This window comes from Eumetopias jubatus, unplaced genomic scaffold, assembly GCF_037043125.1.
Source record: "Eumetopias jubatus isolate StellerSeaLion01/CBP00866 unplaced genomic scaffold, mEumJub1_p1.0 scaffold_4, whole genome shotgun sequence".
NCBI classification, from domain to species: domain Eukaryota; kingdom Metazoa; phylum Chordata; class Mammalia; order Carnivora; family Otariidae; genus Eumetopias; species Eumetopias jubatus.
Genome location: NW_028274810.1, coordinates 15,705,106 through 15,732,658, shown reverse-complemented (window position 1 = coordinate 15,732,658; position 27,553 = coordinate 15,705,106). Strand labels below are relative to the sequence as shown.

At 37.9% G+C, this 27,553-nt stretch overlaps 1 protein-coding gene across 1 annotated transcript in view; it reads left to right on the top strand.

Moving 5' to 3' along the window:
* GPSM2 (G protein signaling modulator 2) overlaps positions 1 to 27,166 on the top strand; it is a 54,059-nt gene extending 26,893 nt beyond the window's left edge. Inside the window, exons 11-15 of the mRNA XM_028102022.2 lie at positions 5,494 to 5,564; positions 8,522 to 8,698; positions 11,046 to 11,205; positions 12,431 to 12,648; positions 26,493 to 27,166. Of these exons, the coding sequence (XP_027957823.1) occupies positions 5,494 to 5,564; positions 8,522 to 8,698; positions 11,046 to 11,205; positions 12,431 to 12,648; positions 26,493 to 26,720 (854 nt within the window). The 3' untranslated portion in view covers positions 26,721 to 27,166. The remainder of the gene's footprint in view (positions 1 to 5,493; positions 5,565 to 8,521; positions 8,699 to 11,045; positions 11,206 to 12,430; positions 12,649 to 26,492) is intronic.
* The last annotated feature ends 387 nt before the right edge of the window (positions 27,167 to 27,553 follow it).

Below are 27,553 nucleotides of genomic sequence, written 5' to 3'. Positions count from 1 at the left end.
CAAAATTCTACTTCTGATTAAAGAAGTAAAAAGGGATGATATTAGAGTCACATTTTTTAATATTCTATACATGATTGTGCGAGATCCATTTTACAGATTTTATAGAGAATTAAAAATTCTCAGTCTGATAAAAGTTACCAATACAGATTAATGTTTTGAACTTAGAAGTCAGTGAAAAATAGAGCTTTCATCTCTCATTTCCTTCTCTAAACTCATATAAAAAAAGGAAGAAGGAAGAGAAATTAGCAGCTAGTCACCTGATTAAGACTTGGAAAGAACATTTAGTGAAAGATTCTGAAGTATGGGTAATATATGGAACTGTGTGCTTTGCAACTGAGTAATGGGCTGAAAAGTTTCTCTGTGCTTAATTTTCAAGTAGGGTATGTTGTAATAGCTCTCATATTTTAACAAACTATTACTTGTCCTCATGGACCCCTCTAAATGTAGACCCATTTTTTTGTTCCCACTTATAAACAAACTTGAAAATAGTATTAATGTTCATTTCTTTACTTCTTCACCTCCCATTCTCTGCTCAAGTCACTCTACTTGGGCTTTGGCTTCATCATGACACTGAAACCTTCTCAAGGTTACCAGAAATCTCCATTTTACCAAATCATTGATCAGTTTTCAGATGTCAGGTTACTTGATTTCTCAGCAATGTTTCCTACCACTGATCATTCCCTTCTCAAAATACTTTGCTCATTTGGCTTCTAGGATTACCCTCCTTTTCTGGTTTGCTCTCACATCACTGGCCACTCTCAGGCTTCATTACTCTCTCCTTATCATCTTTCCATCCTTGAAATTTGTGGTGTCCAGAGATCAATTCTTGGACCTCTTCTTCCTTCCCCCTTCCTTCTCTCCCTCTTTTCTTTCTATCCTGTCTTTCCTTCCTTTCTGATTTTATCCTTTTTCCTCTTAACCTATACTCTAGATCAATGTTTCTTTTTCTTTTTTTTTTAAGATTTTATTTGTCAGAAGAGAGAGCACAAGCAGGGGGAGCGGCAGGCAGAGGGAGAAGCAGGCTCCCCGCTGAGCAAGGAGCCCGATGTGGGACTCGATCCCAAGACTTTTGGATCATGACCTGAGCCAAAGGCAGAACGCCTAACTGACTGAGCCACCCAGGTGTCCCAAGATTGATTATTTATTTATCTATTTATTTATTTATTTATGAATGACAGCGGGAGCAAGCATGAGCCAGGGGGAGAGGCAGAGAAGCAGACTCCTTGCTGAGCAGGGAGTCTGACACGGGGGCCCGATCCAGGAACCCTGTGATCGTGACCTGAGCTGAAGGCAGACACTTAACTGACTGAGCTACCTAGGTGCCCCTAGATCAGTGCTTCTAATAGAACTTTCTGCGAAGATGGAAATATTGTATACCTAGTCTGTCTAGTACAATAGCTTCTGGCCATATGTGGCTCTTGAGCACTTGCAGTGTGGCTAGTGCAAAAGAGGAAATGAATTCTTAATATTAATTGTAATTAGTTAAAAATTTAAAAGCCATATGTGACTAGTGGCTACTATATCAAACAGCACAACTCTAGATGATTTCATTCAGTTGACTGGCTTTTATATCCTCTGTATACTGATGATTTTCAAATTGATATTTCCAGTCATAATTTTTCTCTTATGTTTGAATTCATATATATAACATTTCCATCTGAATGTCTAATTGGCATCTAAAACTTAACATCTCGGGGCGCCTGGGTGGCTCAGTTGGTTAGGCGACTGCCTTCGGCTCAGGTCATGATCCTGGAGTCCCGGGATCGAGTCCCGCATCGGGCTCCCTGCTCAGCAGGGAGTCTGCTTCTCCCTCTGACCCTCTTCCCTCTCGTGCTATCTCTCACTCTCTCTCTCTCAAATAAATAAATAAAATCTTTAAAAAAATAAAAATAAAAATAAAACTTAACATGTCCAAAACAGAGCTCTTGTTTTTTCTTCCCACACATGTTCTTCCTCCAGTCTGCCCCATCTCAGGAAATGGTACCACCATTCATCCAAGTATTCAGGCCAAATACCTATGGGTCATCCTTGTTCCCTTTCTTCCACTCACTTCCTACATCCAACCTATCAGAAACCCTACCTTCAAAATATATGCCTAATCTCTCTTACAGTGTACACTGCAACAATCTTAGTACAAGCTACCAACATTTCCCAGCAGGGTACTAGCTTATCAACTATTTCTCTTGCTTCCATTCTTGATCCCTCACACTGACTTTTTCACGCAGCAGCCAGAGTGCTCTTTTAAAATGTAAATCATATCATATTATTCATCAGTTCAAAACCCTCCAATGACTTCTCATCACACCTAGAAACCAAATCCTCAGTTGTCACCATGGTTAAAAGGCCTTATGTAATCTTACCTACTTCTTCAACATCACTTCCTACCACTCCCCGTTTGCTCATTGTAGCTGCATGAAGACAAGTATTTTTTGGCCTCTTTTGTTCATTGCTGTATTTCCAGTGCAAGGAAAAGTCTGCTGGCTAAAGGAACTGCAAGGAAACATCTATTTCTGGTGTTGGCTCAGGGTAGAGAAAAGGAGTGTTCCTTAAGAATCTGAATTCATAAGCCTGCCTACATACTGGTTTGGAATTTGATTTATTCTACCTGCACAGTGAAAGAAACCCCAATCCAGTGAAGTACTTTGGGTTAGAAATGCTCCTGGAGACTTGGCAGAAGACCAGGTATTTTTCTGGAGGAAAGCATCTTTGATCCAGGTCTATAAAGGTTCACAACAACAAAATTACCAAACACATAAAGAAACAAGCCAACATGAGTAAGACAATAAACAAAAAGCAAAATTAGATCACCAAGATCTTTTTAGATGTTGGAATTATCAGATACAGAATACAAAATAACTGTGGTTAAATATTTATAGAAGTAACGAAATTAAAACAAAGGAATAACAAAAATGATCAGGCAGATTTGAAGAAAATAATAGCTTACATTATTAGTGCTTACTATTCCAGGCACTGATTTAAGTGCTTTTCCTGTTTTAACTCATTTAATCCTAACATCTCTAGGAGGTAAATTTCTGTTATCCCTAATTTACAGATGGGGACGTGGAGACAGGAGAGGTTAAGTAGACTTCCCAAGGGTTATCTATGTAGGTAGTAAAGATGGGAGTTAAACCTAGGCAGTCTGGCTTCAGAGTCTATGTCTTATCTGAGATTTATGTCTTAATGTGATTTTAACATAACTCTTATTAACTGATAGCTATATATCAGGAGTCAGATATCAGTAATAGAGGATTTAACAAGCACAATTAATGGGTTGGACCTAATGTAGCATCTTTTCAACATTGTGTGTTTGACATATTAATGAGTTGTAAAATCAGTTTCAGAGGTTGCAACTATCATTGCATGTGTGCGCACACACACACACACACAAATGGGTTATCATACAAGATAGATAAGAGTAAGTACTGTTGTGTGAAGATTCGTTACGTATTTGTGTAAGTGTAGTCAGGGTTGTAATGCAAATGTATCTCTTAATATATGTCACTGTTAAAAAGTGAAAAACATTGGGAGCACCTGGGTGGTTCAGTTGGTTAAGTGTCTGCCTTCTGCTCAGGTCATGATCCCAGGGTCCTGGGATCGAGTTCCGTGTCCCGGCTTCCTGCTCAGCAGGAAGCCTGCTTGTCGCAAAATGATGAACAGAAGAAACACAAATAGCCCATAAATATATGAAAAGATATTTAACTCATTTAATCAGGGAAAACCACAGTGAGGTAATACTGGAAACCTATTAGGAGGCTGAAAATTAAAAGGTCTGAGAATACCAGTGTTGAAATGTGGGTAATGGAAACTCTTACTCAGTGTTGACAGTGATAGAATTATGTCTATTCTCAAGAACAATCTGGCAACATTCTGGGAAAGTTGAGGATGTACTAAGCATATGACCAGCAGTTCCACTCCAAGTTACATACCGCTGATACCCAAACTGGAAGAAACTCTTGCTCATGCCACTAAGATATTTTTCCAAGAATCTCTGTAGTAGTACTTGCTTATATGATTTAAAAAAAAGAAATGGAAGCAACCTATAAATCTGTCCCCAGTAGAACAGATAAAAGAATTTCCTAGTCCTAAAATGGCAATGAAAAACTAAACTACACATAGCAACTTGGCTGAATCTCACAAACGTAAGGTTGCTCAAAGGAATCAAGTTATATATATATATATATATATATAGTATGAGAGCATTTATTATAAGCTATATTGCTTAGAGATCTATTCATATGTAATGAAAATAAAAATTACGAGGAGGCGGCAAGTTATAGGGAGAGTCACACAGAGGAGGAGTTAATGTGTTGATAATGGTTTATTTCTTAAGCTGAGTATTAGGTATCATATATTCCTTATGTCTTTAAAATATTGCTTAATCTTTAAAAGACTGGGTATGAAAATTCTCTATTTTAATGATTAAAAAGAAATTTGAGAAACTTTTTATCAAACTTTATCATCTAATGTGATCTTAAAATGGAAATGAGTAACTTAGAAAAGAGTAACAACAGGGGCACCTGGCTGGCTCGGTCAGTAGAGCATGCAACTGTCAATTTCAGGTCATGAGTTCAAGCCCTACGTTGGGCATGGAGCCCACTTAAAAAAAAAAGATAGTGTAAGAATGTTATTTTGATTCTTAGCTCAAAATTGAAGGCCTAAAGCCTTTTCTTTAGGTTTCTACTTACTTAAACTGCCCTACAGTTTTTTTTTCCTACTATAATCATTTTAGTGGGTTTTTTTATTTTTATTTTTTTCCAGTTTTATTGAGAAATGTTTGATATACATGACTAAGTTTAAGGTGTATAAGCGTGATGACTTGATTTACATACGTAGTGAAATGATCACCACAGTAGGTTCAGCTAACATCCATCTTCTCATACAGATAGAAAAGAAAGAAGAAAAAACAAATTTTCTTCTTGCGATGAACACTCTTAGGACCCTCTTAGCAGGTTTCCTAAGTATCATAGAGCAATGTTAACTACAGTCATCATGTTGTACATTATATCCCTAGTACTTCTTTACCTTATAACTGGAAGTTTGTACCTTTTGATTATGTTCCACTCCCCTAATCCCCTCTGCTTCTGGTAAACCACAAGTTTGATCTCTTTTTCCTAGTTTGGGTTTTTTTTTTAAGATTCCACTATAAGATCATACAGGATTTGTCCATCTCATTTTTTTTTAAGTCTATGTGGATAATATAAAACCAGTTATTATAAAACGCCTTTTCTAAATTAAGGGGTAATGTTAGTAACCAAAGTTAGTTTCCAACCAAAATGTAACTTCCTTACATCAAAGCATTTTAGAGGGAGTGGATATTCTATTTTTATGTAGTTGGTATGGAAAATTATTATTCTTAAAAGAATACATGTTTGTACATGTTTCCTCCTTCCATATGGGCTCGTGTAACAGACTTTAAAATTGAATAACCTAGTGATGATGAATTTGTAGTCTTAAGGGCTCCCCAGTTTATTTGAATTAATTTTTTTTTCAAAGGTGCACGCCCCAAGTTCGGACGCCGACACAGTATGGAAAACATGGAACTTATGAAGTTAACACCAGAAAAGGTTGGCGGCTTTTATGTTTTAAATTTCTTAAACTGTTATAATCAAATATTAAATAACTTTTAACTTAAATGGTTTAAATAAACCTTGTCTTGTATAGGTATCACTTTAAAATTTTCCTTTAAAAAGAATCAGAAAAAAGTTCAGTCCAAAAAGAATGTGTATAGTATGTTGCCATCTGTATAAGAAAAGCATTATGCATATATATCCTTTGTAGATGCATAAAACCTTTCTGGAAGAATATGTAAGAAACTTGCTAACAACAATTGCTTCTGGGAAAAGTACTGGGTGTCTGAGTTAGGAGAGATTTACTTTATATAATTTGAACTGTTTGAATATTTTAACATGTACATGTATTTCATGTATTTTTTTTAATTAAAAGATCAGAAAGCTTTTTTTTCCAACTAAATAATGGCAATGTAATTGACAAGGTTAATATTTATGATCAAGCTAGTTTTTCTGGCTACACTTCTTAAAAGCATTTTCTTAACTAACAACTTTTTATTCAAGATCTTGTCTAGGCTTTTTTTTTTTTAAGTAACAGAAGGGACTTTAGAAAAAGGTTATTTTTGTCTTTATTATTTTTATTAAGTTTTTTGTTTTAATTCCAGTATAGTTAACATAGTGTTATGAGTTTGAGGTGTACAATATAGTGATTCAGTACTTCTATACATTACTCAGTGTTCATCACACTAAGTGTACTCTTTAATCCCCATCACCTGTTTTATCCGTCCCCCCACCCTGGAAAAAGGTTTTTGAAGAAAAGAATCTAGGCTGCTTTCTTATACCTTCATTTAACTTAATTTTACATTGTTAAAGTAGGCTGTTGTTCTTTTATGGTATATTTTATAAAATGCTTCTTATAAAATAGATTCATCATAATTTTAGAAAATTTCAACAAGAAAATTAAAATTATCAGTAATCCCACCTCCCAGTGCTATTTATTCATCTTGCATTTTCATATGAATACTATCATATTTACAGATATTTTATGTGTAGTTAATATATCATTTCCATGTCATTAAACATTTTTCTGCCCTATTATAACAAGCGTATGATTTTTTTCCCAGGATCTATTTTATTTATTTATTTATTTTTACTTTAAATTTTTATTGTTATGCTAATCACCATACATTACATCATTAGTTTTTGATGTAGTGTTCCATGATTCATTGTTTGTGCATAACACCCAGTGCTCCACGCAGAATGTGCCCTCTTTAATACCCATCACCAGGCTAACCCATCCCCCCACCCCCTCCCCTCTAGAACCCGCATGATTTTTTAATATTGACTTTTTTGTGGGAATAGTTTTCATAAGACTAACATCTAATTGATTTGAACTTATATCCAATATTCTTTTATTCCAAACAATTAGAGTTGTTCAAAAACTCTGAAGGACTTCATGATTTCCCCAGTATATACCTCTTAACTTGTCAGTTCTCAAAGCTGTCCAATCTGCAGATTATTTTTTTTAAAAAACAACTTTAAAGTCAATTTAGGCCTCTTATTCTTGTAGGAACGTACTAATAAGTAGCAAAATTAATTTGCTTCCTGTGCCTAGTTCTGTAGTGGTACTAACCATAGATTCCATTAAGAAGCTAACCAGATTCAACCCTGTAATTTTCCAAGAGCCAAATAATGACAGGTTTTATCTTTAAAATATGTTTGGAATTAGTTCTGTTTTCTTTTCCTTATCATAAAGTTGCATTAGAGTTCATTATTTCATTAGTCTCAACAAAGTAAAGAAGCATACATAAAGAAAAAAGGAAGATGTCTGTGTCAGAGATGCTTCTTGGGAAAGAGTACAACTGCAGGGAGCTCTTGAGACCCTGAATGTCAGAAAAATGCCTTTTTGCTACTCTCACATTTGATTGGTAGTTCTGCTTACTATGGAATTATTGGTTGGAAATAATTTTCCTTCATAATTTTGGGGACATTGTTCCAGTCCCTATTCTTCAGTGTTTTTGTTGAGAAATCCAAATAAGTAAATAGGAAACATCTAAAATTTTTCACATTTCGAAACACTTGGGATTTAGGTGGGTTTTATGTTCTGACATCTGGGGCCATCTAGTTTTTCTCGAATCAGTAGACCCTGAAGTCCACTCTAGCAATAGTTTCCCCTTATCACCTGTATGAGAAAAGGAATGGGGGCGGGGTAAGGGGGGTGAGGCTTCATTTGATGCAGATAGCTGGCTTGGTTCACTCACTAGCTGCCTGTCTCATTCAGGTAATGTAGCCTCAAGGCAGGACTTACTCTAATTTGTGCCTCATGATGTAACTATGAAAATGTGTTTTATCAAATTACCAGTTATTACATAACATAGACCTTTGGACTTACTTGCAAACACTTAAGACTGAAATGTTAAAGCTGCAAATGTCACATAGCTACTATACATACTGTAGGTTTTCCTTTCCACTCAGTAAATATTTGTTATATTGAGTCTGCTATTTAGAGGTTAAGTATATTTAAACCAGGTCTAGTCCTATATAAATTGTGATTAGGTGTTTTGCCTATTGAGAATTTAGTAGTTAATGAAAACAAAAAATATCACCAAAAAATTAATACTGCTATATAAATTTTAGATGTTAATTTCTACAGTTATAAATTCTACATACACCCAAAATTTCCAGTTGTAACAAATTAACTCATACCCAGAATAAAACTTGCTCTTTCCCTGACCATTCAAATTTTATTTTTATGGGATTTTGGCAAACTCTGTTTTCTTACTCTTAAGTTCTTAAAAGCCACCATTTTAATGTTTTGGTAAGGGGAAGTCCACAGTATACATTTGGTACAAGCTGTTGAAAATACACTGGCAAAAAGGAATTTATTAAGAGATCTAGCTGCCTCCCCCACACACCCACTAATGAGTGGCGATGGCAGGTTAATATTATAGAAAACCAGAGATAGCTTTGTTTTTTTCATGTCCTGCTTTCCATTTATGTTCATAATTTTGTAGGTACAGAACTGGAACAGTGAAATTCTTGCTAAACAAAAGCCTCTTATTGCCAAACCTTCTGCGAAGCTGCTCTTTGTCAACAGATTGAAGGGGAAAAAATGCAAAACTAATTCCTCCACTAAAGTTCTCCAAGATGCCAGTAATTCCATTGATCACCGAATTCCAAATTCTCAGAGAGTACGTATAAAATAAGATTTTGAGTGCTGTGCTTTGAGTACCTACATTTTAGTATTCTTGTATTGAAACTGAATATTTGGAAACTTAAGACATTTGATACAAAATGCCATTTTTATTCAAAGAAGTCTTCCGTATTTCCCTATCTTTTCTGTCTTCTTCAAAGCTAGAAACTAATTTCTCCATTCATGGATATGTTGCTTCACTGCTTTGGACAGTAATTGTTTGTCCCTATTTGCAAAAATACTACCTTTTATTTTACTGCAGTGTCTCCCAGTAGAACTGTCCTTCTTTCAGCTTAGAAGTTAGAATAAATTAAATTTAGATGTTCAAGGATTTTAAAATACTCATTTAAAATAGTATCTGCTAGCATCAACTTCTATTTATTTATACTGAAATAATAATAGAGTCAAAAACTATTTTGATGAAAGATGACCACAGGAATCAGGTTATTAAATATAACAAAATATTTATAAATATCAGGAGTATCTCTAGCTAAGCTATACTCTGATAAAAGAATCAAAATAAATTACAAAGATGATTTTTCTAATTATCAAGTCCATTTTTCAATGAGAGATTTTGAAAAGTGTGTTAGTCTTTTAATTTTTTTTTATGGACTTCTCTTGGTTCTCTTCTCAGCATTCCATCTATGACTGTACCCTGGTAGTGTCCTTTGTCTTGACTTTTATCACTAGTTTTTTACCTATGTATGACTAACAAAAGGAAGCATTATGGGATATACAAAAATGGCTCAGGAATATTTTTATAGATCTAGAGCAGATCTCAAAGGCATACCTTTGTTCAAGGTTTGAGGTCTTAACTAAGCCCACTTAGCCCAACTGAAAATGTCCATACTTCTGGAACCTCCCTGTGTTTTGATGTTCAGAATTTTGAATTTGAGCCGTTTTTGCCCCAAGGAAGGTCTTGTGAGTGATTAGTGCATCTGACTAGTTTATGTACATACTTCCTCCCAATCCTCAAACTGAACATGTTAAAAACTACTGTCTCAACACCTCCTGTTTGCCTTATTTATGCCGTGTTCTCCATCCCCCAAGTCAGGAACCCAGGTGTCATTCTAGACTCCCTCTCCTTCACTAACCACATCCAGTTAATCCTTCCATCCCTCAGATCTGCCTCACCCCCTCCTTCTGAAAATAAACCTCTGCTACTATGTCTTAGTTCTTAGGGCCCTACTGCAGCTCTTACCCAGATGTTTGGAATAGGCGCCTGAACTGATCACTTTCGCTGCATTAACCTCTGCAACCATTCAGAGGGGCCAGTTCTGTTTCTGTACAGAACTGTTTAAAATTATTACCAATGCTCTTACTTTTCATGTAGGATAACTTGTTAGTATGTCATACAGAGGCCCTTGTTTTGGTGGCTTCTTCCTCTTCACCTCCCCTACCCCCTATAGTTCATTATCCCCCGAGTACTACAGACCTTTGGAATTGCATATTAATCAGTATGAAGCATATCTCCCCAGCAAATGCTAATTCATTCTTCAGGAGCCAACTCAAATATCACAGTTCCCCCTGTGTCCCTTAAGAATTAGTTCTGCCCTTCTCCTGAGGCCTATAACACTTTATATAAATGTACCTCTACTATAATATTTACGTCATTATGAAAAACAAAATACTTTTTTGTTAAATCCTGCAACTGTCATTTTAAGCTTTGAAGCTTTCCAAGTAAAATATGACCGGTTCCCCTCTGCCCCAAATATTCATTTATTTGAAGTTTATTTTTTCAGTATCTCCAAATCTTTAATAAAGGACCTTGGAAATTATTCTTTCTTAGTTTACAGTTCTTAGTTTACTTTTAAATTCTGTTGTAGAATCTTAGAACTGAACTTTGAGCCTGGGATCGCTAATATTTACGTAATTCATTCAGTATCTGGAACAGTTCCCCAGAATATGAGATACATTTTTTTTTTAAGATATTTATTTGAGAGAGAGCACAAGCAGGGTGGAGGGGCAGAGAGAGAAGCAGACTCCCCACTGAGCAGGGAGCCCGACGTAGGACTCGATCCCAGGACCCTGGGATCATGACCTGAGCCGAAGGCAGATGCTTAGACTGAGCCACCCAGGTGCCCTGAGGTACATTTCTTTAGCCCTGGAAATACAAGAATTAAAAACTATACATAACTAGAATAAAATATAACTAGAAATGCTTTTTGTTAGTTGGACTGAAATAACTTTATTACCAAGGTTGCCATTTTGAATTCTTTATAATGAAAGTGCCAATTTTTATTTTTAATCTTCATCCTTTACCTTTTGTGTATGTATCATGATATTGTTCCATTGATGATCTGATGCTAATGCTGGAATATTTAGATTTTCTCTCAATATTTCAGAAAGTCAGTACAGATACTATTGGAGATGAAGGGTTCTTTGACCTGGTAAGCCGATTTCAGAGCAATCGGATGGATGATCAGAGGTGCTGCTTACAAGAACAGAGCTGTGGGCCAACTTCAACTGCAGCTTCTTCCACTCCCCCTAGAGTGATGTTAAAAAGTGAGTTATCTGTGCTTCTACCCCCATTTTAATAGTTCCTTGTGATACTCTTGTGATTTCTTTCTGAGAGTTTAGATCTCATCAGAGCAAGCACAGTAAATGAGCCTGAACCCAGGTATATTGGAAATACTGGTATTTCTTCAGTTCAAAACAAAGTTTTGTTTCAGTTTCCCTAGGTTTATCTATATTTTAGTCCACCGCACTTTCTACTAACTATAGCATACTGTCTCCCTAGATTCTTTGGGACTGGGAAAAAAATCTAAAAGTAAAAATAGTGGGGCGCCTGGGTGGCTCAGTCGTTAAGCGTCTGCCTTCAGCTCAGGTCATGATCCTGGGGTCCTGGGATTGAGCCTCACATCGGGCTCCCTGCTCAGTGGGAAGCCTGCTTCTCCCTCTCCCACTCCCCCTGCTTATGTTCCCTCTCTCGCTGTGTCTCTCTCTGTCAAATAAATCTTTAAAAAAAAAAAAGGGGAAAAAATTTAAGTTACACATACCTTATAATTCTATGTAAAACACCAACGCTTCCTATTTGGATTTTGAAAAGCCAGTGCAGACTGAAGAGGAACCTAAGACTAAGGCTAAAGCTAAGGTCTGCCTGAGCCGTAAAAAGGTCTAAAATGGGTTACTTAAAATTTTCTACTTCAGCTACCAAAAGACTTCCTCTGCCATAGACTAGGACTTATCAGCAACACCCATCTCTTAGTTAGCTAAATGGTTCCTATCCAGGGCATAGAATAAAAACACTGTCTCATTCATCCTCACATGAGAAATTATCTGAGACAATTTATTACCTTCCAAAATCTAGCTCCAGATCTTATAAAGTACAGTTTTTTTTTAAAGTAGGCTCCACATCCAGCATGGAGCCCAACACAGGGCTTGAACTCATGACTGTGAGATCAAGACCTGAGCCAAGATCAAGAGTCAGACAGTTAACCGACTGAGCCAGCGCCCCTTGTAAAGTTACATTTTGAGTGGGCATTAGATAAAAGTAAATACAGTCAAATCTGAGTAACATCGAACTGGATCATCTGAAGTCCTCTGGGATTCATTCTTCCCTCCCTGCCCATCTAGTCAGGCCCCAACCTATCAGTGACTCTGAGTGACAGAGATAAAACAGGGGGACAGAGTGGATGCTGGGACTGAACAAGGCAGAAAGGAGTTATATGTGTATTAAAAGTATGCTTAAATATTTTTGTAATGTTATGGATTTTTTTCCTATTCATAGCATCATCTGTTTCCATGGTATCCCCCAACACGGATGAGTTTTTAGACCTTCTTGCCAGCTCCCAGAGCCGCCGTCTTGATGACCAGAGGGCCAGTTTCAGTAATTTGCCAGGGCTTCGTCTGACACAAAACAACAATAAGTCTGTCCTTGGCCACCTGATGACTAATGACAACAAAGAGCCTGATGAAGACTTCTTTGACATCCTTGTAAAATGTCAAGTATGTATGCATATTTGTGTCAGTCTGTGTATGGCTCAGATGCTGTTGGGAGCTTTGTCAGTATTATAATTCTAATTTGGGAAAGGCTCATTTTGTACCAGGGACACACTTATTATTCAAGGGTCCATCACACACTATATAGATCCCTGTGATGGCTTTTTATTTTATTTTGGGTGGTGAGGCGAGGTGAGATGTGGATGACTCTCTGAGCTGCGGTGGACAGGAGACTGTGAAGGGTATAAAAGGAGACCTAGAAAAGAGCCCCTCTTAAAAAAAAAAAAAAAAGCCCCTCTTTTCTAAGGAGGGAGAAAAGCATGTTAGGAGAAAGCATTGGGAGCAGCCAGTGATTAATATGCGAAGGGTCTAGCTGGGGCCCTTTTTAGAGAACTTTAGGAGTAATGCACATATTGAGATAGGTTTCATTTTTTAGTTATTTTAATAATTATTTGCCAAAATGGTTAAGGAATAGCTCAAATGGCTTGAAGAGGACCACAAGAAAAATAACCATTACTTTTACTAAAGAGACATTTCCCCTGCCCAAGCCTAATTCTGTGTGTGTGTTCTCATGCATAAAAAGATGAGGTGATGACACATATACTACCTACCTGTCATTCATTCAACAGAAAATTATTGAGCATCTGTAATGTTCTCCGCACTATTCTAGACATTTGAGACACATACTTGGCTTTTAAAGGATCCTACATTTTAGTGTGGAGAGATAGATAGTAAATAAGTCTGTACACGTGTATAGATATTCTACGTCAGGTACTGATAACGTGCTATAAAGAAAATTAAAGCAAGATAAAGGAGTTGGGGTATCCAGGGGTGCTGGTGGTTAGGGAAGATGTTTCAGGATTGGCATATGAACAGACATCTGCATGAGGTGAAACAGTCAGCCATGTGAATATTTGGTTAAAGTGTTCCATGCAGAGACAACAAGTCTCTTCTTGGATATAAAAGCTTAGCAGGTTCAGGGAATGACAAGGTAGCCAGTACGACTGGCATGGAGTGAATAACGGATAAGGGAGAGTGGTAGGAGATAAGGATGGAGAAATAACCAGCCTGTATCTCAGAGGCCATGATGAGGTCTTGTATTCCAAATGTGATAGGAAGACATTGAACAGTCTGAAAGATCATCCTGGCTACTGCTGAAAGCATGTGGAGTGGCAAAGGGTGTAGTAGAAAGACCAGCTAGAAAAACCAATATGGGTAATTCAGGCAGAAGATATTGGTGACTTTGACTAGTGTAGTGGTGGCAGTAGTAGTGATGATAAGCAGTCAGAATAGGGATATATTTTTGAAGTTATGGTTGACTGGAAAGACCTGTTAATAAACTGGATGGGAGGGTATAAGAATCAAGGAGGGCTCCTATCTTTTTGGCTTTGCACTGAGTCAGTGATGAATGGTATGGTTTACTGAAATGGAGAAGAGAAACCGGTTTGGGAAGAAAAAGCAGTTCTACTTTAGATACAGCAATTTGAGTTATGTAAGTAGATACTCAAGTGGTGCTGTTGAGTAGGCAATTGGATATAAAAAAATCTGGAGTCCCAGACAGAAAAGATTTTTGGGAGTCATCAACATATAGCTGGTATTAAAGCCTTGGAAAGACAGTATCTAAAGAATAAAGAAATAGGAAGACTAAGCTCTGGGAATTCCAAAATCTAACTGAACAGAGGAAGGTAAGCCAGCAAAGCAGCAGTCAGCCCAGACAGTGATAGAAGCAAAATGAAGAAAGTGTTTTAAGAACACTGCTAAGAAGCCAAGTAAGATGATGGCTGATCTCCTAGATTTGGCAACATGGAGATTAGTCATTTTGAAAGATACTGTTTTAGTGACATGATGGGGACAAAGGATTGAGGGGGTTGAGAACATGAAAAGTGTAAAAGGGGAGATAGTGGGTTTTTTTTTATTTTGGGAGTTAATACTGCATGTATGCCGACAAATGATCAAGTAGACGGAGGAACGAGTGATGCAGCACAGTATGGGATAGTTGAAGTTTTTGCACAGGTGAGAAGGAAAGCAGAGTGAGTATCTGTGCAGATTTGGAGGTAGTTGTATGTAGGAATTCTCTCTGGTGGCTTTTATTTTGTTAGCAAAGTAAGAAGGCCATTAGTGGAGATTGTGGAACATGGTTTCTTTGGTAATAGAATTATTGAGCTACCCTGAGGACTCATTTGAAATAAGTCACTGAAATAAGACAGGTCAGTAGAGTGGTATATTTTCCTTGGGTATAACCAAGTACCTAAGGATACAGAGATTTAATCAAGGTCACTATTTTGACAGAATAGGATGGAGGGGGAGAAAAGTACATACCAGGGAATTACTTTAATAAGGGACTTTGGAACCTAGGCTGCATCTAAGAAGAGAAGTATGGAAGTGAAAAGTAACAGTGATCCCAGTGGCTTTAAGAAATACTGAAGACACGTCCCTAATAACAGACCATCAACATATATGAAGCAAAAATTAACAGAATTGAAGGGAGAAATGAACATTTCTAAAAATAGCTGAAGGTTTCAAGACCCCCCCCCCTCAATAACAGGACAACCAGGAAGATGATAAACTTGAACAACACAATAGGCTAACTACCTCTTACAGAACATACATTCTTCTCAAGTGCACATGGGATATTCTCCAGGACAGACCATATGTTAGGGCCACAAAGTAAGTCTCAACAATTTTAAAAGACAGATACCATACATAGAAGATACTCTGACCACAAAAGGATGAAGTTAGAAGCAATAACAGAAGGAAAAATGGAGAATTCACAAATTTGTGTAAATTAACCAGTAGGTAAAGAGGAAATCACAAGGGAAATTAGAAACTACCTAGAGACTGATGAAAATAACACAATATTCTAAAACTTTGGGATGCAGTGAAGTCAGTATTCAGGAAAATTTATAGCTGTAAGAAGGAAAATCTCAAATTAACAACCTAACTTCACAGCTTAAGGGGCTAAAAAAAGAACTAAACCTAAAACTAGCAGAAGGAAGGAAATGGAGAACAGAAAAATAGGAAAAAAAAAAATCAAATCTTAAAGCTGGTTATTAGAAAAGTTTAACAAAACTGGTAAACATTTAATACAACTGGTAAACATTTAACTAGAGTTAAGAAAAAAAGCCTCAAATTACTAAAATTAGAAACAAAGGTGGGGACATTACTCATATTCTACAGAAATAAAAATAATTTTAGGAGAATACTGTGAATGATTATATGCAAACAAGTTGGATAACCTATAAGAAATGGATAAATAACTAGAAACACAAAATTGTCCAACACTGAATCATGAATAGAAAATAGACCCATAATCCATAAGATTATATCAGTAATCAAAAATCTCCTGACAAAGAAAAGACCTGGACCTGATGGCTTCACTGGTGAATTCTATCAAACATTTAAAGAAGAACACCAGTCCTCATACTCTTCCAAAAAACTGAAGAGAAGGGAATACTTCCTATTCCTAAGTCATTCTATGAGGCCAATATTGTCCTGATACCAAAGCCAGACAAGACACTACAAGAAAACTTGAGACCAATATCCTTTTTGAATATAGATGCAAAAATCATCAGTAAAATACTAACAAACAGAATCCAGTAAATAGACTATACATCACGCCCAGGAGGGATTTGTTCCTGGAATGCAGGGATGGTTCAACATAGGGGAATCAATCAGTGCAATACATACACATTAATAGAATGAAAGCAGAAAAAAAACACTTGATCATCTAAATGAAGAAAAAGCATCTGACAAAATTCAACACATTTTCATGTTAAAAACACTCAACAAACTAGGAATAGTAAGAAACTACCACAACATAATAAAAGTCATTTATGAGGGGTGCCTGGGTGACTGAGTCGGTTGTGGTGTCTGACTTGATTTCAGATCAGGTCTCAGTATTGTGGGATCGAGCCCCATGTGGGGTTCTGCGCTCAGCACGGAGTCTCCTTGTCCCTCTCCCTGTGCCCTTCACCCTGTGCACGTGCACACATGCACGTGAGTAGATTAAAAAAAAAAAAGATTTATGAAATATCCACAGCTACCATCATACTCAGTGGTAAAGGAAAAAACTATTCTAAGATCAAGACAAGGAGTCCACTTTCACCACCTCTATTCAACATAATACTGGAACTTCTAGTAGAGCAATTAGGCAAGAAAAAAAAACCAGATTGGAAAGGAAAAAAATTATCTCTGTTCAGAAATGACAGTCTTAGATACAGAAAACCCTAAAGATTTCACCAAAGCCCACAAAAAAACCCTGTCAGAACTAAGAAACAAATTCAGCAAAATAACAGGATACAAAATTAATATCCAAATATCAGTTGTGTTTCCTGATACACTAACAATGATGAACAAGTTATTACAAGTTATTGGGAGGGGGAAAATTAACAATTCTTATAATAGTGTCAAAAAGAATAAGCTACCCAAGAATGAACTTAACCAGGGAGGTTAAAGACTTGAACAGTGAAAACTATAAAATATTTCTGAAAGACATGAAAACCTCATAAATAAAATGGAAAAAAATCTCACGTTCGTGGATTATAAGACTTAATATTGTTAAAATGCCAATACCACCCAGACTGTAATCTATAGATTCAATGCATTCCTTATCAGAATGTAAATAAGGTTTTTTACATAAACAGAAAATTCCACCCTGAGATTCCACAGGAACCCAAATAACAAACAATCTTGAGCAAGCAGAACAAAGTTGGAGGCCTCACATATCCTGATTTCAAATTTTACTACAAAGCTACAGTAATCAAACAATTATGGTGCTGGCATAATGACAGACATATACACCAATAGGAAAGACAGCCCAGAAATAAATCCAATATGTGGTCAAATGATTTTCAGCAACAATTATATGACTATTAAATGGGGAAAGGATTCTCATCAACAAATGATTCTGGGAAAACTACATGCAAAAGAATGAAGCTGGACCCTTACCTAATACCATATATAAAAACTGATTCAGAATGGATCAGAGACCTAAATGTAAGAGCTAAGACTGTAAAATCTGTAGAAAACATAAGGGGAAAGCTTCGAGATTCTGGATTCTGCAGTGATTCCTTAGTTATGACACCAAAGGCACAGGCAACAAAAGAAGAAATAGACAAACTGGACGTCATGAATATTTAAAACTTTTGTACATCAAACAATTTTACAAAAGTAAAAAGGCAACTCACAGAAAATATTTGCACATCATATAAATGATAAAGGATTAATTCAGAACATAGAGAACTCTAAAACTTAACTACAAAAAAAACTATTTCAGAAACGGGCAGGGGCACCTAGGTGGCTCAGTCGGTTAAGTGACTGACTCTTGATCTCAGCTCAGGTCATGATACTGAGCCCCATGTTGGGCTCTGTGCTAGGCGTGGAGCCTGCTTTAAGATTCTCTCTGCCACTCCCCACCTCCCAAAGAATCCAGACAGACATTTCTCCAAATATACAAATGGCCAATAATCACAGGAAGGGATGCTCAACATCACAAATCATTAGAGAAATGCAAATCAAAACCACAACGAAATACCATCTCACACCCATTAGGAAGCTATCATTAAAAAAAAAAAAAAAAAAAAAACCCCACCAGAAAACAAGCATCAGTGAGGATGTGGAGAAATTGGAACTGTCAGTGCACTGCAGGTGGACATAGAAAATGGTGGAGCTGCTATGAAAAACAGTATGGTGGGACTTTCCAAGATGGCGGAGGAGTAGAACTCAGTTTGGTCCCAGGAATTCCACTACATATCCATCAAATCATTCTGAACACCTGTGAACTCAACCAGAGATCTAAGAAAAAGAATTGCTACAATTCTACAAATAGAAAGGCAACCACACAAGATGGAAAAACTCACCTCAAAAGAGAACAAGAGGCAGTACTGACTTACCAAGGACCTAGTCAGTATGGATATAAGTAAGACATTAGAACTAGAGTCCAGAATAACAATTATGAAGACACTAGCTGGGCTTGAAAAAAGCATAGAAGATGCTAGAGAATCTCTTTCTGGAGAAATAAAGTAACTAAAATCTAATCGGGTTGAAATCAAAAAAGGCTATCAGTGAGATGCAATTAAAAAATGGAGGCTCTAACTGCTAGGGTAAGTGAGGCAGAAGAGAATTAGTGATAATGAGGACAAAATCACAGGGAATGAGAAGCTGAGAAAAACAGAGATAAACAACTACTGGATCATGAGGGAAGAATTCGAGAGATAAGTGATACCAGAAAGTGAAACAATATTAGAATGATTGGGATCCCAGAAAAGGGGGGTGGGGCATGCAAATTATAGCTGAGAACTTTCCTAATCTGGGGCAGGAAACAAGCATTCAAGTCCGGGAGGCACAGAGAACCCACCTCAAAATCAATGAAAATAGGTCAACACCTCAACATATAATAGTGAAGCTTGCACATCTCAGACAAAGAGAAAATCCTGGAAGCAGCTCGGGACAAGAGGTCTGTAACCTAAAAGAGTAGAAACATTAGACTGGCAGCAGACCTGGCAGGCCAGAGAGGACTGGCATGTTATATTCAGGGTGCTAAATGAGAAGTATGTAGCCAAGAATACTTTATCCAGCTAGGAAGTCATTCAAAATAGAGATAACAAAGCTTCCAGAAAAAAACAGAAACTAAAACAATTTGTGATCACTAAACCAGCCCTGCAAGAAATATTAAAGGGGATCCTTTAAGCGAAGAGAGAGCCCAAAAGTAACATAGACCAGAAAGGAACAGAGATAATATACAGACAGTGACTTTACAGGTAATTCAATGGCACTAAATTCCTTTCAATAGTTACTCTGAATGTCAATGGGCTAAATGCCCCAATCAATCAAAAGACAGGGTATGAGAACTGGATAAAAAAGACCCATTGATGTGCTGTCTGCAAGACACTCATTTTAGACCCAGAGACACCTCCAGATTGAAAGTGAGGGGGTGGAAAACCATTTATCATGCTAATGGACATCAAAAGAAAGCTGGGGTGGCAATCCTTATATCAGACAAATGAAATTTTAAATTTTAAACCAAAGATGGTAATAGGAGATGAGGAAGGACACTATATCATTAAAGGGTCTATCCAACATCTAACAATTGCAAATATTTATGCCCCTAACATGGGAGCAGCCAATTATATAAATCAATTAACAAAATTAAAGAAACACACTGATAATAATACAGTAACAGTAGGGGACTTAAGATTTATTTATTTGAGAGAAAGAACAAAGAAAGCACAGGAGAGGTGGGGAGGGGGAGAGGGAGAAGCAGAGTCTCCACTGAGGAAGTCTGGGCTCAACCCCAGGGTTCAAACTCAGGGCTGAATCCTAGGACCCCAAGATCTATGACCTGAGCTGAAGGCAGAAGCTTAACTGAGCCCCCAGGCACCCCAATAGTAGGGGACTTTAACACTCCACTCACTGCAGTGCACAGATCATCTAAGCAGAAGATCAACAAAGAAAAAAGGGCTTTGAATGACACACTGGACTAGATGGATTTCACAGATATATTCAGAGCATTCCATCCTAAAGCAGAATACATTTTTTTTAAAGATTTTTATTTATTTATTTGACACAGCAAGAGAAGGAACACAAGCAGACAGAGTGGGAGAGGGAGAAGCAGGCTTCCCGCCGAGCAGGGAGCCCAATGTGGGGCTCAATCCCAAGACCCTGGGATCATGACCTGAGCTGAAGGCAAACGCTTAACAACTGAGCCACCCAGATGCCCCCCCCCCTTTTAAGATTTTATTTGACAGAGCACAAGCAGGAGGAACGGCAGGGAGAGGGAGAAGCAGGCTCCCTCCTGAGTAAGGAGCCAGATGGGGAACCTGATCCCAGGACGCTGGGATCATGACCAGAGCCGAAGGCAGACACTTAACTGACTAAGCCACCCAGGTACCCCCAGAATACACATTCTTCCTGAGTCCACATGGAACATTCTCCAGCACAGATCACATACTGGGTCACAAATCAGGTCTCAACTGGTACCAAAAGACTGGGATCCATACCCTGCATATTTTTGGACCACAATGCTTTGAAACTGGAACTCAGTCACAAAAGCAAATTTGGAAAGAACTCAAATACTTGGAGGTTAAAGAGTATCCTACTACAGAATGAATGGGTCAACCAGGAAATTAAAGAATTTTTAAAATTCATAGAAACAAATGAAAATGAAAACACCTTTGGGATGCAGCAAAGGCAGTCCTAAGAGGGAAGTATGTAGCAATACAAGCCTTTCTCAAAAAATAAAGTTCTCAAATATACAACCTTACCTTACACCTAAAGGAGCTGAAGAAAGAACAGCAAATAAAACCTAAACCCAGCAGGAGAAGAGAAATAATAAAGATTAGAGCAGAAATCAATGAAATAGAAATCAAAAGAACAGTAGAACAGATCAACAAAACTAGGAGCTTGTTCTTTGAAAGAATTATTAAGATCGATAAACCCCTAGCCAGAGTTATCAAAAAGAACCCAAATTAATAAAATCATGAATGAAAGAGGAGAGATCACAACCAACACTAACGAAATACAAACAATTATAAGAACATATGATGACCAACTATATGCCAACAATTCAGGCAATCTGAAGAAATGGATGTATTCCTAGAGGCATATAAACTACCAAAACTGAACCAGGAAGAAATAGAAAACCTGAACAGAACCATAACTAGCAAGGAAATTGAAGCAGTAATCAAAAATCTCCAACAAACAAGAGTCCAGGGCCAGATGGCTTCCCAGGGGAATTCTACCAAGCATTTAAAGAAGAATTAACACCTATTCTTCTGAAACTGTTTCAAAAAATAGAAATGGAAGGAAAACTTCCAAACTCATTCTGTGAAGCCAGCATCACCTTGATTCCAAAACCAAAGACCCCACTAATAAGAATTACAGACCAATATCCCTGGTAAATATGGATGCGAAATTCTTACCAAGATACTAGCCAATAAGCTCCAACAGTACATTGAAAGGATTATTCACCACGACCAAGAGGGATTTATCCCTGGGCTGCAAGGTTGGCTCAACATCCGTAAATCAATCAATGTGATACAATACATTAATAAAAGAAGGGACAAGAACCATATGATCCTCTCAACAGATGCAGAAAAAGCATTTGGCAAAGTACAGCATCCTTTCTTGATTAAAACTCTTCACAGTAGGGATAGAGAATATCATAAAAGCCATATACGAAAAGCCCACAGTGAGTATCATTCTCAATGGGGAAAAACTGAAAGCTTTTCCCCTAAGGTCAGGAACACGACAGGGATGTCCACTCTTACCACTGTTCAGCATAGTACTAGAGGTCCTAGCCTCAGTAATCAGAAAACAAAAAGAAATAAAAGGCATCCGAATCAGCAAAGAAGAAGTAAAACTCTCACTCTGCAGATGACATGATACTCTATGTGGAAAACTCATACAGGAATTCAGCAAAGTGGCAGAATGTAAAATCAATGCACAGAAATCAGTTGCATTTCTATACACTGAAAAAGAAGAAAGAGAAATTAAGGAGTCGATCCCATTTACAATTGCACCCAAAACCATAAGATACCTGGGAATAAAAACTTAACCAAAGAGGCAGAGGACCTGCACTCAGAAAACTATAAAACACTCATGAAGGAAACTGAGGAAGACACAGAGAAATGGAAAAACATCCCATGCTCATGGGTTGGAAAAACATATTGTTAAAATGTCTATGCTACCGGGCGCCTGGGTGGCTCGGTTGGTTAAGCGACTGCCTTCGGCTCAGGTCATGATCCTGGAGTCCAGGATCGAGTCCCGCATCAGGCTCCCTGCTCAGCAGGGAGTCTGCTTCTCCCTCTGACTCTCCCCCCTCTCATGTGCTCTCTCTCTCTCTCACTCTTTCTCTCAAATAAATAAATAAATCTTTAAAGAAAAAAAAATGTCTCTGCTACCTAGGGCAATCTATACATTCAATACAATCCTTATCAAAATACTATCAACTTTTCTCACAGAGCTGGAACAAATAATTCTAAAATTTGTATGGAACCACAAAAGACCCCAAATAGCCAAAGGAATGTTGAAAAGGAAAACCAAAGCTGGTGGCATCACAATCCTGGACTTCAAGCTCTATTACAAAGCTGTAACCATCAAGACAGTATGGTACTGGCACAAAAACACATAGATCAGTGGAACAGAATAGAGAACCCAGAAATGGACCCTCAACTCTATGGTCAGCTAATCTTTGACAAAGCAGGAAAGAATATCCAATAGAAAAAAGACCGTCTCTTCAAAAATGATGGTGGGAAAATTGGACAGCCACATGCAGAAGAATGAAACCGGATCATTTTCTTACACCACACACAAAAATAGACTCCAAATGGTTGAAAGACCTAAATGTGAGACAGGAATCCATCAAAATTCTAGAGGAGAACACAGGCAGCAACTTCTGTGATCTCGGCCACAGCAACTTCTTGCTAGACACGTCTCCAAAGGCAAGGGAAACAAAGACAAAAATGAACTATCGGGACTTCATCAAGGTAAAAAGCTTCTGCACAGCAAAGGAAAACAGTCGACAAAACCAAAAGACAACTGACAGAATAGAAGATGATATTTGCAAATGACATATCAGATAAAGGGCTAGTATCCAAAATCTATAAAGAACTTATCAGGCTCAACACCCAAAGAACACATAATCCAATCAAGAAATGGACAGAAGAGGGGTGCCTGGGTGGCTCAGGTTCAGCATCTGCCTTCGGCTCTGGTCATGATCAGATCTTGCCCTGGAATCAAGCCCCCTGCCGGGCTCCCTGCTCATCGGGGAACCTGCTTCTCCCTCTCCCTCTGCAGCTCCCCCTGCTTGTGCGCTTGCTAATAAAATCTTTAAAAAAAAATTTTGTTTTTAAATGGGCAGAAGGCATGAACAGACATTTCTCCAAAGACAACATATAAATGACCAACAGACACATGAAAAAATGCTCAGTATCAGGAAAATACAAATCAAAACTACAATGAGATACTACCTCACACCAGGTCAGACGTTTAGTCAGAATGGCTAAAATTAACAAGTCAGGAAATGACAGATGTTGGTGAGGATGCGGAGAAAGGGGAACCCTCTTACACTGTTGGTGGGAATGCAAGCTGGTGCAGCCACTCTGGAAGACAGTATGGAGGTTCCTCAAGATATTAAAAATAGAGCTACCCTATGACCCAGCAATTGCACTACTGGATGTTTACCCCAAAGATACAAATGTAGTGATCCGAAGGGACACCTGCACTCCAATGTTTACAGCACCATTGTCCACAATAGCCAAACTATGGGAAGATCCCAGATGTCCATCGACAGATGAATGGATACAGAAGATGTGTATATATACAATGGAACACTCTCAGCCCTCAAAAAAAATTAAATCTCGCCATTTACAGTGCTGTGGCTGGAACTAGAGGGTATTATGCTAAGTGAAATAAGTCAGAGAAACAATTATATGATCTCACTCATAGTGGAATTTAATAAACAAAACAGGATCATAGGGGAAGGGAGGGAGAAATAAAACAAGACGAAATCAGAGGGAGACAAACCATAAAAGACTCAACTATAGGAAACAAACTGAGGGTTACTAGAGGGGAGGAGGTTGGAGGGATGGGGTAACTGGGAGATGGACATTAAGGAGGGCACGTGATGTGATGAACACTGGGTGTTCTATACAGCTGAAGAATCCATGAACTCTACTTATGAAACTAGTAATATATGTTAATTAATTGAATTTAAATTAAAAGAAAAAAATAAGCTTAACTGTTCCTTGTCAGCAAGCCTGATGAAAAACTGAATAATGAGACAATGGAAACCTAGACTGCCTTTAAGAAATTCTCAAGATGAAAACTCAGCTTAAATGTTAAAACAAAACAAGGGGCGCCTGGGTGGCTCAGTCAGTTAAGCGTCTGCCTTCAGCTCAGGTCATGATCCCAGGATCCTGGGATCGAGCCCCCATCGGGCTCCCTGCTCAGCAGGGGAGTCTGCTTTTCCCTCTCCCTCGGCCTGTCACTCTCCCTACTTGTGCTCTCTTTCAAATAAATCTTTAAAAAAAAAAAAAGTATGGTGGTTCCTCAGAAAGTTAAAAATTACCTTACTATCCAACAATCTCATTTCTGGGTATATACCCAAGCAGTTGAAATCACAGATATGAACAGATATATTTGTACACCAATGTTCGAACAGCATTATTCACGATAGCCAAAAGGTAGAGGCAACCAAGTGCCCATTGGCAGGTGGATAAAATGTGGTATACCTACACAGTGGAGTATTTTTCATCCTTAAAAATGAGGAAAATTCTGAAACAAGCCCCAACACGGGTGAATCCCAAAGGCATTATGCTGAGAAGCCGGCAGTCATAGGAGGACAAATATACTACACAGTTCCACTCATATGAGGTAAAGTAGTCAGATTCATAGAGACAAAATAGAATGGTGGTTGCCAAGGGCTGGAGAGGGGAGAATGGGAGCTACTGTTCAATAGGTTTAGAGTTTTGGTTTTAGAAGATGAAAATGTTCTGGGTATGGATGGTGATGACCACACAGCAGGATGAATGTGCTTAATACTAAACTGTACATTTAAGAATGGTTCAAGTAGCAAACTTTATTTTACAATTTAAAAAAAAAAGTTTCCTGGGGGATTACTGTCTAGCCTGATCTGGAAAATTGGAGGTGGCAGTCAACATGGGATGTTTGAAATCATGCTTGTAAAGACAATGCAATTACTGAGAGTGACCAAGTCTGGCAGAGGTAAAGAATGAAGACCAGAAGAGAAGAGGTCTAGGGCCTCCAGTGCCCCAGTGTTGGATGAGTTGGAGGACAGTGAAATCACCAGAGCATAAAGGGAGGAGAAATGAAGCGTGAGCCGGGGGGTGGGGTGGGGTGTGTGTGGGGGGGTGTGGGTGTGTGGGTGTGTGTGTGTGTGGGTGTGGGTGTGTCCCCAGGGCCACGGGGTTAAATGTGAAGGCAGGTCAGCGCACAGTGCCCAGCAAGAGTGGGCACTCCAACGTCAGCCTGCATATTCCTGTGCTGGAGCTTATGATACCAGACACTCTATGTACACTTTTAAGTGCTTGTATTTTTTAGTTGATCAATAACATTTCTAATGTACTTCCAAAATAAGGATCGGTAAGTTACAACTTCAAGGAAAAAATCTGGGCTATTTAACAGATTTAAATGCTTAAGACAGGGCTAGACAGAGAACATTTTAGGCTTTTCAGGCCCCATGGTCTTTGTCACAACTGCTCAACTCTGCCATTATAGCTGGCGAGCAGCCACACGTAGTTCATCAACAAATGAGCACTGTGGTGAAATGAAAAGGAAACGTTATGAACAAAAACAGGCAGTGGGTTCCGGTTTGCTGACCCCTGGCCTGACACGGTATTTGTAAGGTAGTGCTGCAGGGTTTTTGTACCTAACATTCTAAGGATTTGATAAGTTGTATTTGCCAGTGCCTACTCTGTAATATTTGACCTTGTATCTTAATTAATCTTACCAAAGCCATGATGTTACACTTCTACATAATACTTGCTAGATTCTGATTATGTAAGTCATGGCAAAAGTTTGGTTTTTTTTTTAAAGATTTTATTTAAAATGACAGACACAGCGAGAGAGGGAACACAAGCAGGGGGAGTGGGAGAGGGAGAAGCAGGCTTCCTGCGGAGCAGGGAGCCCAACGTGGGGCTTGATCCCAGGACCCTGAGCCAAAGGCAGACGCTTAACGACTGAGCCACCCAGGCGCCCCAATGGCAAAAGTTTTATTAATAAGGTTTCAGGTCTGAAGATTAAATTTCTGAGACGAGGCAAAAAAAAAAAAAAAAAATTATGACAAACATTAATGAAGTATTTGTGTTTTAATCTCTCTCATCAATTTGCAGGGGTCCAGATTAGATGACCAAAGATGTGCTCCACCACCTGCTGCCACAAAGGGACCAACAGTACCAGATGAGGACTTTTTTAGCTTGATTTTACATTCTCAGGCAAAAAGAATGGATGAACAGAGAGTTCTTTTACAAAGAGATCAAAACAGAGACACTGAATTTGAACTGAAGGACCTTTTGCAAAGTAATGCTTTGTTGGAATTTAAAAATACAGGAAAAAAATAAGCAAACCACTAGTTATTATGGATATATTTTTAAAAAACGACCTTATTTCCTTTCAGAACACTGCGGGGAAATTCAATCTATTTTTCCTTAAGAGGAGAAATTATAGCACTGTAATACAGCTTAAAATGTTCTAGAATGATGTAAATATTTAACCTTTAGTAGTATGATATTAACATTCCTCTGGACACGCACTTGTTGCAGGGTGGAGGAGTCTTATAAAAGGTGCTTCATCAGCTTTTGTGATTAAGGCTCGGGATTGTGTTCTTTGGCAACCTGTTAGATTCCTTTACCTAGAGTTTGTAAAGTGGGAAGATAAATGAATCTAGACTAGAATTTAATCCTCTTGCTGAGATAATCTTTTTTTAAATCTTGACAATGGGATTTTTTTTTTATACTGAACCATGGATGTAGTGAGAAATTTTGCTGCTTAGTGAAAACATACCTGACCAATGTGTAAAAAAAGTCTCATTAAAAAAATCTAGATCTTTTTTCTGTTAAGAGAGTCATATTTTCAGTATGTTATTAGTTCGAAGCCATTATAAAAACTCTTAAACTTTCAGCATGTTTTGGGTCCTTTAATTTTAAAGTGTGTGTGGCTTAAAATTATACCTTTTGTAACAAAACACTGGTGTAAAACTTTTTAAGACCTAATGTCAAAACAAAACAAAACAAAACAAAACCCAAAAATTCATGTGGTTATATCAAGAACCTAGGCCTTGAAAATAGAAAACAGATGAAAACTCACAAAATTTAAGTATGAAAGATGTTAAGTTAAGCCCTCAGTCATCATTAAGCCTTCTTTCCCCCTCCCAGAAACTGAAGGTAGTTTACAA